The sequence below is a fragment of the Poecilia reticulata genome, linkage group LG14 (genome assembly GCF_000633615.1).
Source record: "Poecilia reticulata strain Guanapo linkage group LG14, Guppy_female_1.0+MT, whole genome shotgun sequence".
Lineage (NCBI taxonomy): Eukaryota > Metazoa > Chordata > Actinopteri > Cyprinodontiformes > Poeciliidae > Poecilia > Poecilia reticulata.
Window position 1 is genome coordinate 6,670,395 of NC_024344.1, and position 15,284 is coordinate 6,685,678.

Sequence of the window (15,284 nt, forward strand, 5' to 3'; positions counted from 1 at the left end):
AGTGTTGACAGGGAATAAAGCTGCACAGCTGGCACTGCTGACTTGCTAAAGAAAAAGAAAAATCCCAGTCATCAATGCATTCTCCTTCTGGAAGTAACTAAACATTTCAAGCTATAATATGAGCATAAAACTAACTGGTGAAGTTAATGTACACTTTGGTTTGTGTGTATTGATTTAGTTTATCTTTACTAGGGAACATTAATCATATCTGATGTTCTTCAGTGAAATAATCTCAACAAGCGACTTTGATATTCTCAAATAGTTTAAATCAAAATAACAGTTTCACACCAATATTAAGTGAGTAGAAAGTATCAGCTTTGTTGTACAATGTAAATGAAAAAACCTTCAATATTTGTAAGTTTTCAGAACCGAGAAAGTTTTGATTGCCTTTAAATACAGGATTTAACATCTGATAATCTTTGGAAATATATTTAAATCATACCTCATCAGTTTTCTTTTAATTAAGCCACATGTTCCCTCTGACAGATGCACTCTACAGTCAGTTTAGTGGATGTAATTAAGTATGAAGAGCAAATCCATCAGAGACTGATGTTTGTTCTGCCTGTCAACTGCTGCTTCCTCTCCTCTGTATGAGGCTCATGTAGGAAATGCCTGTCACTCTTCCACCGTAATTCAGAATATCCTATTTAAGCTACTGCTCTGTCTGGAAGATCTTTCAGATCTCCACTCTTCTTACAGTCTATGCACACATTAAGTACACATTATGATCTAAAGAAGAAAAAAAAAAGTCTGTCTGACAAGTAAAGGAACATTTTAAAAAAACAACATTCTCCTGTGGTAAGTTTCCCTGCATCTGTTTCTAATGTTGCTACATGATATTAGTCTCACATGTCAAACACATGTGGAATAATATATGGAAGATTTTTCATGGATTGCATATTATATAATTTCCACGTATAAAATATGTTGCAGGGTTATCTCATGATTTTTAGACGCTGCTTGATATTAATCCAACATGTGAGACACGTGGTAGATTCTGCATATGTTTGATCTGTCTCTACGTGACGTAATTAAAATATTTCAAAGGGATTTCAGCCTTTTCCTTCTGAATTTGTTGTTATACATCATTTACACATTCAAATGCATGTAAAAGCATTTCACACACCTGCTCACAGGTTTCCTACCAGATGGATTTTTCCCCTTCATGTGTTTTTTTAAAATCAGTTGTGCTATTTTGAGATTTTATACAAACTGATTTTATTTAAGGAGCCGTGACTTTAAGTGCAGAAACTTTTCACCTGAAGCTGTTCTGAGAAATAACAGAGTTGTATGGCAAAATGACTGTAATTATCAGCAGAAAAACTATCATTTACTAACAATAATAAATAACTGATTTTAATTATATTGCACTTTAAGATTCCTCTGCTTTGTAAATAAGATTTGTATGCAAAGTAAGATGTAAGCAGGTGCACTAAAACACATACAATGTCAGGCCTTGTAGCATTTTCAAATGTAAATTAGAGAACACTTGAACAGCACGCAATGGTCCTGTAACATATAGACAGGGCAGAGAAGGACCTATGGAGATGACCATCTGTTAGCTGCACTGGATTCAAAAACCGTCAAGAGGCAGATTCAAGCCCGCTGAAATGTTCATCTGCACACCTCCGAGTCGTGATTTACAGACAGCAACATGAAAGATTTATTTTTCTAGCTTTGGTTTACTACCAGCCTGACACACAACAATCATTTCATTGAGGCAACGATCTCATCCAAAAGAGCTGAGCACATCCAGGGTGCATTTGAGTTGGTATGGCGCTCGCTCTTTCCTCACTCAGTATAGATTAGGTCAATTTTCCACTGCTGTTCAGTAGGTGGTATACATTTGTGCCTGCTGTTTACAGACTTTGTCGCACACTTTCGCTCACAAGGAGTAAGTAGAGCTGTAGTAAATAAAGGGGGAAAAGCGCTGTCACTAAAGCTCAAGGCAGAGCAATAAAACCTGCATTTTATCTTAGAAGAAGATCAAAACATAGCCAGAAAATGTTAAAGAACGATAATACAAAAGTGTTAGGGGAAAAAAAAAATCCTTAGCAAAGCTTATGTTTAATATTTTACTGCCACAGGCTGCAGTGCAGGGCCATGTAAACCAGCACTATAAATTGAGTCACATGAAAAAAAAAATTTTACAAAAAAAAAAAACACACAGTAGACTTTAAAAACCTATGTGAATGCTAAAACTAAAAAGAATTATGTAAAAGAATATGGCATTTCTCAATTTTCCATATTTATGATACCATATGATAAGAGATGATTTTAAAAAGTACAAGGAATAAAATCGAGAACATATATTGAATATCAGTAAATAAAATTATTTTGCAAAAAAATCTTTAAAAGTTATTACACACATAATCATATCCGCATTTAGTAACACTTCATGTTTCCCCTTAGCACATAATGCAGGAAACACTAAAGTTTAGCTGCTATCGATCCAGCAGTTTTCTTCCAGCGTGAAATGTCCGGTTCAGTCATAAAGTCGAGTAAACACTGAGCTGGATGAAATGGACGTTGAAGCTGTCAGTTAATGAACAGGCTCGATGAGACCATCTTCCCTGTCACAGCTCTGATGCTTTAAGAAGCTTCAGCCATGTTAGTTTTATTCTCCTTATCCACAGAATAGCATCCATATCTAATTGGCCCATCTAATTTGCTGCTCTCTGGGTGAGAACGTGTGCGCATGTGTGCATGCATGCTTGTGTGTGCGTGCGTGCGCCACAGAAACCATCTGTTCGCAGTGAGCTGGCATGAGTCTCAGACCAGATCTAAGCCTTGTGTGGCATCTGGGGTTTGACATCCTCTCCTCCATCTACACTGATGCTTCTCTTTCCGCTCGTTTCCCCCCTCCATCCCACTTTCCCATTCTCTATGCTTGCTGCTCATTTTGACTCATTGGATTAGTGTTTATAGCCACATCACTCTTCACCTTCTTCCTTCTGCTCCCTAGATTCATTTTGATTTCTTGCGTTATTAGATTATTCTTTTCTTTAAAAAAAAAAAAAAAGTACAGATAAGAGTGATAGCACTCTATTTTAGGATTTGAGTTTTCAGACCCAGGCTTCATCAGCCTCCTTCTGCTGCACTCACATCTCAGCTCTGTATGTTGGCCGGAGTGGATAACCTGAACCGTGATGCTTCTTCTCTAATACACCAACAACGACAACCATGCAACAACTGAGGAGGCCTGAGTGACAACACTAATGCCTGGATTTTGTTAATGGTGTATTGATTTTATACAGAGAAACCTAAAGCTCCCAAGATGCTCGACTGCTCCGCTCTTACTTACAAGCCTCTTATATGCAAACAGTTGATAAGAATCAATTAAGGCCATCGCTGAAGCTTTGGATCAATATGACCTGGCTTACATTAGTTTGTGTGTGAAAAATATTTTCAAATGTGTTGTCACATTGCCTTGCCAATGTTTTTGTATCTCTTGACATTTTTATACTTTGTCAGATTACAGAACAAACCTCCATATATTTTGGTAGTATTTTGAATGATAAATGCAAAGTAAGCTTCAAAGTGGAAAGAAAACAATATAACAATCCACAGATCTGATACGAGAATCTGTTAACAGGACGACTTAATTGGTGACGTTCCAGTTATAACTTTTATATTAAAGTGAAAACTGGTAAAAGGAAAAAAAAAAAAGCACTAAACAACCCATGTGAGCAATAAACATATTGTGACCTTCCTAACACAATGGATTGAATCACTTTTTGCCAAAAGTCTTGTTTTGTTTTTGCCTAAAACATTATTTTTTACTAAAATCACATTAGCCAAAAATGACATAGGCCGTTCTTTTAGGAAAGCGATTATATTGAAAAAGGTGAAGATTACACTGAAATGGATATTTACACTTACATCACCCACAGCACACCATCCCAACATTATTAAAGAGCTATCCTTCAGTAGATGCTGGAGACAATAAAGGGGAAGATGAATGGAGCTAAATATAGATCAGTCCTGGATCAAAAACAGATGGAGGGAGCTTGAGACTGGGGCATATGCTCACCTTCCACTTGGATACAAACCTGAAACCTACATCCAGAGCTACAGATCAGAACAAACAATTGGGAAAGGCAAAACTTAGCAACTGATGTTTTACATGCAAGAAAAATATCCAAAGATTTAAATCTCAAGATGTGCAGTGGTAATAAAACGATTGCACCAAGAGACTTGCAGCTATAACTTCGGCAATATATGTTTCTACAAAATATTGACTAGGGGGCCTGAGTACAAATGAACTCCACACTTTTCAGGAGTTCATTTGTAAAGATTTTAAAACAATTTATTATGATCCTTCTGCTTCACAATTATATGCTATGCTATGTTCATCTGTCATAAATTCCAAAAAAACACCTTGATGTTTTCACGTAACACTTAGCAAGATGTTGTACTCATGAATACAATTAATTTTTCATCTGATTTTTATTATTTTGTATAGACTCTAATTAATCTGGACATTGCACATCCTCATCCACTGTTTAAAGCAGTCTGATGCTCAAGTGTTTTACTTTTCTGACCTCTTTTACTGAAGAGCTAAAAATCCCCTCGTTATTTTGCTTATATCCTGAGCGATTTATTTGGTCTGTATCCTCCTGGGATCTACATTTGCACGTTTTGCTTGGGAATCAATGGGGAAAAGGAGCAACCGAGCACAGGCTTTACTCTTACTGCACAAATGGGAAGTATATAGCTTCACCAACTCCCATGATATCCATGAATGAAGAGTGTGTAAAACCTCAGCTGTCAGCATGGATGTGCTTTTATTCAAGTTGAGGTATAGTGACATGGAGGAAAAATACCAGAGATATAACAAGACTACGTTCTTTGGAGGAAAAAGATGTAAAGATATACGATATGAAAAGTGTTTGGAAATATTGAGAGATACTGGGATTTAAATACACAGTCATGTGATCAAATTAACAGAGCCAGAAATCTGAAACACAGAATGGTTCAAACTGTAAATTCATGCCAATTTCATCAAGTGTTCAAAATCAACAATAGTTGAAAGCTGCTTTAGGTTTCAGCGATCGAACTCTCAACAACGACGTGTAAAACTGTTGAATCCAGGTCTAAAAAACATAGAAGCTACTATGATCATAAAACTGTTTACAGTATAAAAACATGAAAAAGACACAAGACGCCCATTTATGCTGCACAGAAGAATTGAAAGAATGAGTCTGGCTCACTTTAAACCTAAATAGAGAAAGGAGTTCAAACACCTCACAAACAAAGGTCACGTAAAACACATACACACAATCAAAATCAAAAGCAAACCCACCCACATTCTCATCAAAGGCCCCCAGTTTTTTACCTCTCATGACTGTCATCCTTGATCTTCTTTTATCTCCTCCCAAGCTTCTGTAGTACATTGCAAATTAGAGAGACTGGTGCAGATGCTGCTTTTGAGACCTTCTGATTATATATTCTTATGTTCAAAAGTTTACTAATAATAAACAATACTGTTGCCTAAATTCTGAAGTAATCAACCAAACATGAACACTTCCTTCCAGACAGTGTCAAAGAAAAATTGCGTCTGCCTCTCAAATTAAGCAAATAGTGCAGATGCCCATGTGAAGAGAAAGAGACATGGTTAAATGAGTGCAGCTTTAGGTGCAACGCTGTAATGAGAAACTCAGATCAAAACCAACTAAAACTGAAGGGGAAAATCTAAACAAATCGTAAGCATTCCCTTTAGCACACAAATCTGTGTGTATCACGTTCATTATTTTTGAAATGATTGTGTTTTTGTCTCTATCTGAACCTCTTAGCTCAACAAAGAAGCTTTCTTGTAGAAAAGGAACTCTTACGTCTTCTGAAGGAGATCACCATGCTGATTTAAGTCTATGTGTAAGATGATGAACTCTTTTTTTTTCTTTTTTCCTCAAATTAGAGAAAAAAAATCATGAAAACGATATGCTTCAAAGGGAGGAAGTGAGGGAAGGGGGGATGACATAACAGGGGGCCTGATGTGTGCGAGCTGAGAACGCAGGCGCTTACGTCAACTGTAACTGGGAGAAGAGCAGCCAGCCTTCTTATGTAGGTCACATTAAATAGACATGCTGCTACCTCAAAATTCAGCCAAGTAACCGAGCAGCCCTGAAATCACAGCTGGAAAAACTCAGAGTTTCACACCATTAATGCAAATTGAGAAAATTTACACGGTTCATCCAGCAGCAAGTTTGATCTCGTCATTCTGATTGCTCACAGAATCTGTGGCACAGACCCAGTTTGAAGCTTTCTGAATTACGAAAATCTTTAAATTACTGCTATTGTTTTCATTTGAAACAGTTTGTGTAATACTTTAATCGGGAACCTGCAGCATCCCATCTAAACTCGTATGACTCACCACAACTCAAGTCCGAAGCAAGACGCTAGTGACAACATTCTGAAATGTGGCTTTCATTGGCTTAAATTAGTTTTTTTTTGTTTTTATTAATAATCTTTTAAACATGGTGGTGTCAGAATCATGGTGTGGGCGGTTCTGAAAACTTGATAGCGACTGTAGAACATAAAACATACTGCATGTTTATAGATTATAAACATTCACAGATGCCATTTATATAATTTGACAAAACATAAGTTATTTGCAAGGAGTTTACAAATGAGTTATAGATTACAAACACTGTCAATTTGAACAAGTCTGGGAGAAATTGATAAAAGTATCGATTTAGAGTGACGGGATATAGGTTCATGCCACACATTTAAGATTTGGATTTTATGCCACTTTAGAACTGTGTTACTTCATATTGGTCTAAAATGAGGTGAAAATAAAAGGATTTTCTACAAAGTGTTGTAAATTGAAGCAACAAAAAATTTGATTAAAATAGAGCAAATGTTTTGATTAAGATGTTCATTGAAAAAAATCATTTTAAGTTTAGTTTCACAAATGCAAATTTCACACTTGGTAAAAAAAAAAAAAAAAAGCATAATTATTTTTGTTTAGAGGGAACTCACGGTGTGCTGTTCTGCAGGGATCACTCTGCACGCTGTCAGCAGAGTGAGCCGAGGACGCTGAGGAGACGCTGGAACTCCTGACAAAACCAAAGGCTGCCAGGCGACCTGCCGGGAGACGGTTGGAGGAGAAACCTGGAGCCCGCAACCCAGACTGACTGACTTTGGGAAGCAGAGATCTGGAGGCTGTGGACGGGGGCTGGGATGCTGCTGTGGACGCAGGAGGAGCCGCAGGAGCTTGATGGCTGAAAACCTGGTCATCTAGTGATGAAACAAGCAATTTGACATTGAATTGTTTGTCAGTCTTTAGAAAGACTGCATATTTCAAGAGGCAAGATGTCAATAAATATGGCAGTTGTTTAATAATATTTTAAGGTACACCCGTGCTGGATCACTCATCATGAGTTGTTAACAAAGCTCTCTCAGTAGGGAGCATGAGGTTTATTTTGTGGTGACTCTTGGTTGTTCCAGCAAGCAAACATAGTAACTGTGTAAATTAAACTGCAAACAGCTGTTTGGCTCTGCCTGTGCTAACAGGCTGGACTAATGGCCAAAATGTTTTCTAATGCAATTATGGCATTAAATTCAACACTGACAAAATAGCACAGGGGAACATTTGTTTTTCCTTATACAGTGCTTTGGAAAAGCACTTTAATTGGAATTTCATGTAATAAACCAACACAAAGTAAAGCATAATTGTGATGTGAACAGAAGTTATTGTCAAAAAGCAGTGGGTTATAGTCCTCCCTGTATAGATTCTATTGTCTCTCACAGCAAATTAAAAGTTAGGATGTGCAAACATTAACAATTTAGGTTTCGTACAGAGACACGCAGAATTCAGTGGTCAAATATCAAGACTTTGGATAAAAACCCAATTTTGGCTTCCATAGTCTGCAAAAACAAGGTCAAGATCCTGCACAGAAGAAAAGCGTTATCCCCTGCTGGCTGCAGAGATAAGGTACGCGACCCTCCTTTCCTTTCCATTTGGCACAGCTGTGTGCTTCAGTGGAGCCCAGAGGATAACTACTACATCAGAAGAAAAAACATGTTTCACAGGGAGAAACAGATGCCTGATGTTAGGGAGAGGAAAAAGTGGAATGGGAACAAAGTGGAAAAGTCCACCCCCTCCAGCATCATTAGAGATGCAACTCATGCTTATCACATATTTCCTCCACCACTAATATCTGTGTGCCATGAGGTCTACTTATGAGTTTGGAGCTCCTTCCTCTTGAGTGAGAATGTCAGGATCATTAAGGATAAATGTGTTAATTTGCATCCTGGCCTTCCCACCACCGCTCCTTATCCTATTCATCACCTCTGAGAGACCAGGAGGAGAACATTATAAATTAGTATAACAAACATCCACTTATCCCTGATTTAAATAGCTTATTTTGCTTACTTTTTAATTTTGCATCTATGTTCTATTTCAGAGAATTCCTTCTACAATTCAATTCAAACTTAAAACTGCAGATTATATCATGAATCTTTTGAATAAAGCCAAAGTGTGCTACGGTCTTCGAGTGAAACAAGGCCATTCTCACTTTGGATAAATTATGTAAATAAGGCCAGGAAAAATCAATAGGACATGCAGCTGGCATAAGCACTAATGATTTTAATCACAGTCCAAAGTGAGAGGCGACAGTGTGTATAGATTTCCACCTCCAGGCTTTAAGCTGCATGTTATTAAATCTAATACTTGTTTGCAGTGCAGTCCCAGCAGCGCTACTGAAAGAAAGCATGGAGAAGCACGAGTGAGGGAATCCACTTGCAGTAATGGTTCATTGCATTTCACTGTCTTACCTTATAAGTGGACTTTCCTCATTATCATAACAATACAGACTTCAAACTATGCACTGCAGTCATGTGACACAGCTGTCACAAACTATATAATTGCTATAATTAGTAGGTGTCAGACATTTTCATTTACAAAATACTGAAAAAGTCGTAATTGAAATTAGTGCATAAGAATAAAAGGAAACTAACCCGGGTATAGAGAATGGATGGATGAAAGGAACTAGGTGGAAAATGATACGTGCTTTTAAAAAAAATTTTCATAGATACAAAATCTGAATTATATGTATTTGGATTCTGCCCTTCTTTCCCGTCTGACTTAGATTGAGTTATTTTGAACATCAGAATGACCAAAATGATTCAATCTGCAGATGTTCAAAGATGGTGGTGTCACACCACGAAGTAATAATAGCAGCAAAAAAATCAATTCTAAAAAAGCATTGATTCAGGGGAGCTGGATGTAAATGCATGTCACATATTTCCGATTTCAACTGGCAGTACAAACATTTGCCATTTTTCTTCCACTTTACAACCATGCAATCTTTAAATGGGTGTGTAGCATCAAATCCCAGTGAAACGATTTAAATTTGTGGCTGAATTATGACAAAATGTCTAAAGAGTATCAATCCTTTTGCAACGCACTGTACTCAAAACAGACAAATGTTCTGTGTCAACATTTAATCTAGTGTGCATAAGCTAAGAAACATTCCAGTGAACAAACATTCCAGTGCATGCAGACTGATATGCCTTAGATATGCATTAGTACGAAATATGATAAGATAAACCATACAACTATGCTGATCGATTTGATATTAGAGGGTTTTTTTCCACTTCATGTCTAAGCTATCACTTTAAGGGAAAAAGCAAATGAAATACACCATGTAAGCAAAGAATGAAGGACCCTTCCAGAAGAATGAGAAAATGCCATACTTCAATATTTCATTGACAGATGAGCTGAAGCAGAAATCTGATTTCAGCAGTCAGAGGTGCTATCTGTATCACTGAAATTAGAAATTCGCTGAGGAGAAGATGCGAGTGGCTTATTATTTATTTATTATTTTTATATTTCAGTTTGTAGATGGCTGCCTTCTGGTGCAGAATGCGTCCCCTCCTACAGCCATCCAATCAGGACTGCCAAAATTAATCTCAGAGAGAACGCATTTTAATGAACTGCCTTCATCTCAAGCCAGGCTGAGGGATGCACAGGTCCCACAACTGCTAGCTGTTGAATGGCAGAAGGAAGACCAGGCTGTATTCTACTAAGTCAAAATTTGGGCTGATGAAGTCATTTTCAGTTGGCGTTCCAGAAGTGAACGTGCAGAGCATCCTACCTGTGCTATCTTGGCTTTTCTGGCTGATCGCTGGGCTAACGGTTTGGATTGGCTGGCTGAAGACCGACGCTGACCTCTGTCCTTGACTGGGTCCACGGGTCTTGACGGAACCCGCATTTGTCCTGGTGACGGCTCCAAGACCCAAACGGAGGCCTCTGCCAGAACGAATGAGACTTCCACTTCCCCCGGCCTGTGTAACTGTCCTGCCCTGCAATGCATCTTCAGAGGAGACGCCTTTTAAACTGTTGGATCGCCCCACCTAAAAATCAGAATCACTATATTTATTGAAAGAACTAAAACATGACAGATTCATGACATTTTCTGACTTTCACAGCACATATTGTAATGCACTGCCACATCATTAAGAATAGAAGAAACAAACTTCTGCATAGCAGTTGAAAGATCTGTCCTTATTTCCTGTATAACCAGCAATTCCCATGGAAAATTCAATTTAGGCCAATAAAAAAAAGAGAAAAAGAATAAAGTTATCCATTGCAGTTTGTTTTTGCATTTTAACTCAAAGCTTCAGATATGTGAGCTGTACAAGAAAAGTCTTAAATCTAAATATGAATGTTACATATTTTCCACTAATCTAGATGTGGAAATCCAAAATGACTGGCTTGTTTATAAAAACCAAGTGACATATGCAGAAAAAAACCCAGCTTGTTTTCCCTTCTTATGTTTGGAAATGAATTAACAGGGTCAAACGTTTCACACACACATTGCACTGAGAGTTAAATCTCTTCGATGTTAGTGGCAGATAAGGCTATTTAATACAAATTAATAAAAATGCTAATGTTAAGGCGATAATGATCAGCTCTTGGACTTTGAAAAATATAGAGGATCTATTAACAACTAAGTGTTAGCATGAGCTAGAATAATACATGCGTAGTAAATAAAATTGGCCAAATATGCCAATCATGGCACATAAAATTTTTTTTATTAGTTGATGGCAAGAGGTGGCATAGAAAAGAATAGAAAAAAAATCTTTATTGTCTGCCGGGGGAAAACTGCCTTTGGCTCACCAGTACTCAAGACAAGCTGGTAAGAAAATTAAACATGATCAGACACACAAAAAAGCTAATAAAAAAAGACATGTTGATTAAAAATGTATTAGCTGCTATTAAACATCCTTTTCATTAACTTCACATTTCTGTATTAAAAGGTTCTTTTTTTATTGGGCTGATGTAATATTCTAATATTAAATGTGTTTTTATTAGCTATTAAAAAATCATTATAAAATTAACAACAAAAAAAGGCTTAAAAACACCAGACTGAATTTTTCTTAAATATTTCAATGTATTCAATGTATGACTATATACAAGATCCATCTCAGTGCAAAGGTATAGAGTAGATCACATATATCTAACTCACCTCAGATGATGTCCCATAGTAGTCCTCCACCCTTCCGCTCAGTTTCGGGGCTGCATTGTGGCTGTGTGCATGTGCTGGGGGAACTGTGTTTGTGTTTCCAGGAGTCCTGATGCTCCTGTTTTGCAGCCCTGGTGGGAAACTGTTCACCTGCATCTCTTGGCGATATTTATCGTAGAGTGGGTTGGAGGCACTAAGTACAGGGGTTCCTCGGGTTTCAGCGTCAGGGTTTCTGCGCGGGTCTTTAGACGGATCCTTAAAGGCTGCTGGTGGCTGGCTGTGAGTGTAAGTCGAGAGTCTGGATGGCAGAGATGAGACCTGATAAGGTCCTTCAGCAGCCTGGAGTTTAAACTGAGGATTCTTTCGAACAGACGTTATGATCTTGGGGCGGATTCCTTTAGGTTTAAGATTAGGTGATGGAGAGTTCTCTTTGGGGATAGGGTTGGAGGAGCTCTGCTGGATGTTAAGAGGCGCTTTTGGGATTCCACTTGTGCTTATGTTTGTTTTCACTGGAGCTCTCAAACAACTGTTGCCATAGCCCTGAGCTGACGTTGGTACAGCTGGGTTGCATCCTGATGGGATGTGCCTAGAAGCTCCAGAGACATTCCTGGAAATGAGGTACATAGTGGGCTGCCTGCGTGGTGAGCCCTGTGGTGTCCTGAGAGGGGATTGAGGAGGGGTAGATGACCTGGATTCAACTCCAGTCCTGTTGGGACTGGAGCAGTTCCTTCGATAAGTGAGCTGAGCCTGAGGTTTGTTTTCCAGAGTGGGTGTGTTAGAGGGACCAGATAGATGTTGTGCAGTTGTAGTTGTCTGTTTTTCCATGGGTGAAACCTCCCTATGGGATGCCTGGTTAGGCTGCCTTAGCTGGGAGACAGCACTCATGTTGTAAAGGTGGGAGAAGTCTGACGGTTCCCGTAAAGAAGATTTTGTGAACTTTCTGCTTGACCTACTGCTGTGTGACTCTGGTGATGCATTGTTGGAGGAATGTAGCACTGTCCCAGTTTGCTGAGTTTTAGGCTCTGGCAAGGTCCTCTCTCTTATCATCTCTGTCTGGCAGAGGGGTCTGACGAGCTGTTGGCGTCGAGGCGGCAGCACCCTCTCCTCAAATCCAGTCCTTCTCCTTTGGCCAAGTGCTCCATCAGAGGATCTTCCATTTCTATGATGACTCCTTTCCTCCAGTCTCTGTTCCTGGCCATAGTATTGTTGACAGTCATATCTCTCTTGAGGACGAAATGATGCGGAGTTCTGATTGGTATCTAGGGAAGCTACCCTTCTGCTGGTCTGGGCTGAGGTAGTACAGTTGGTGTTGGGAAAAAGGTTCGTCTTGGGGTTGGGTAGGGAAATAAGACATGCGTCACCGCTGGAATCCAGAGCACTAGACAGACTTCCACCAAGAGCAACAGCTGACAGACTGGAAACAAACACATTTGTCTCAGACTTGGATTCCTTCAGACCCCCTGTCCGTCTATCCCTGCCTGTCCTGGTGTCTCTTTTCTCTACTGAGCCTGTCACATATGTATCCAGCTCTTCAGTACTGTGACAGGCGATGCGTTTCTCTTTGCTCCTCTGTATTCTGCTCTCTTCCCTGTTGTGGTCGTAGTTTCGCCTGGCACCGGTTGAAGCAGAGCTGGCCGTTGAACTTGAGGATATGGACATGGGACCCTCATCCTTACCGTCTCTCATGCTTTCTCCATCATCTTCCTCTTCGTTATGTTCTTCCTGTCTTTGGTTTCCTAAGAATGTGTGGACTTCAAATTCTCTGAGCTCAGGCTCCATACATTGCTGCTCAGATCCCCAGATTACGATTTTGTCTGGAGAGTCACTCTGACGAACCAGTGGAGGAATAGAGCTTGTGTTGTACCCTGTGACCTCAACTAGACACCCTCCTTCTTGGTCAGTGGCTGAAGTTATTTGATTGGCGTTATCATCTCCTGATGGGGTGAAATGGGTTTTATTTCCAATCTTCTCTCCTCTTTCAACACTGACCCTTAATCCATGAAAATTAGTTGGAATGCTCATCTTTGACTTTTTTGTTAAGCACGTTCAGGGGTTGAGGCCATTTACAGAGTTTTAAGAGTTACTTTAATTTTTGCTCTTCCTTATCAGGGTCAGTGTTTTTAGAGTCATTCAGCAGAATTATCCAGGAGTTGGTTATCATCTCAGTAAGTCTCTCTCTTTCTTTCAGGTTGCCACGCAACTTGCATTTAGATTGAGCTATCTAAGTTGATGTTAATGGGCTTAAGTGAAGATAGAAGTCTGATAAATCTGGAAGAAGAAGAAACACACAAAGGAAACTATAAGAAATAGCAAATAAGTTCATGAAATTCGACCAATTCTGATAACATTATCATGTTTTGTCCCTACAGAGTTACAGAAACAGTTTATGTCCCCAGTGTATTTTCAGAATAGCAGCTGTTAATTTGCCCACAGTCCTATTTTCTTTATATTTGTAACTTATGTCATTAGAGGGTTCTTTGACACAAAACCTCTCTACCCAAGGAAATGTGGGGAGTCATCAATCAATGTGTCCATAAATGTATAAAGAAATAAAATCAGAACTTCACCATTAACACAGTTTGTCAACATGATTACTTCCCTGCAACACTTGTATTTAATATGGCAACTACAGAGTGGCTCAACAGTAATAGTAGTTAAATTCAATCATACTTGAAAAGCGTAGAAAAGGTTTCTATCAGACTAATTTCAACTGCATCATTTATACAATTTACATTGAATCAAATCTTGATGTAAGTATGAAATACACCACACAATACATTCAAGGAGAAATTATGTTCAAATATACATGTGCCCATTTATACTATAAAAACAAAGAGTGTTTTTTTCTAGATGATTTATGATTATTTTATATTAGTAAAATTTGTAGTTTGTTGTGGTGTTGGGGACTTAGGAAAGCTTCTAAAGAAAATGGCAACAAAGGTAACCTCTTTGGGAGGATGCAATGAAGGTTAGCACATCAGACGGGTGTTAATGCTTTTGCATGACTCAACATGCCCAAAACAAAATGCCTTATCCATGCTATGAACACAGTGTAAATCAAATACTATGCATATGCTGTCTGAATCTGAAGTGGTACCAGAAGGTCTATTTTTAGCACCACAAAATGCGTACATTAATGGAAAATGACAAAATGTAATGGCTACAGGACAACATCTCTTTCATACAGATTCTTCTTCTCCCTTGAGCTGAGTATTCTTGCACGCAGTATACAAAGACGGTGCAAAAAAGTAAGTAAAAATACAGCAGCGCCGGGAAAGCCATTTAGTTTCAATCTTTACATGAGTTATAGAGTGTTATGCCTTTGAGTATGTAATTTTTTATGAGCAGTGGGGCTGTGGGAGCAGAAAGAGCCATGTGAGCTGATTATGAGCGCAGTGTCTCTGCTTGAATTTAATGAAAGGCTTGAGTAGCAATTGGGTGACTTTGGAAGGATGTATTTTCTGTATCATCCAATACAGATTTTTCCAAAGCAGTGAGAAGGTACTGGCGCAAAAATAATGCCGACATTGTGGGTTTGTTTTGTTGTTGCTTTTGTGTTGCAGGCAGTTTGTTGCAGACATTCAGATACACAGTTACTGGCTACATACAATTTTCTTTGAACACAGTCTGCATCTGTGTAATTGTATTGTCTTCTTTAACAATTTCACTGAAACAAAGATGGTGAAATAATTTATTAGTGCAGGATGAATTATCCATGCAATGAAATGCACACACACACACACACACACACACACACACACACACACACACACACACACACACACACACACACACACACACACACACACACAC

General features: G+C 38.7%; 1 protein-coding gene across 2 annotated transcripts in view; it reads right to left on the bottom strand.

Annotated features, from left to right (window-relative positions):
* The window catches only part of mtus2a (microtubule associated tumor suppressor candidate 2a), a 39,563-nt gene that overhangs the window by 13,532 nt on the left and 10,747 nt on the right, over positions 1 to 15,284 (bottom strand). For both annotated transcript variants that reach the window (XM_008427177.2, XM_008427176.2), the window contains exons 2-4: positions 11,475 to 13,739; positions 10,101 to 10,359; positions 6,982 to 7,239 (exon numbers count right to left, since the gene is read on the bottom strand). In XM_008427177.2, coding sequence (XP_008425399.1) covers positions 6,982 to 7,239; positions 10,101 to 10,359; positions 11,475 to 13,493 — 2,536 coding nt within the window. In that variant the 5' untranslated portion in view covers positions 13,494 to 13,739. The remainder of the gene's footprint in view (positions 1 to 6,981; positions 7,240 to 10,100; positions 10,360 to 11,474; positions 13,740 to 15,284) is intronic.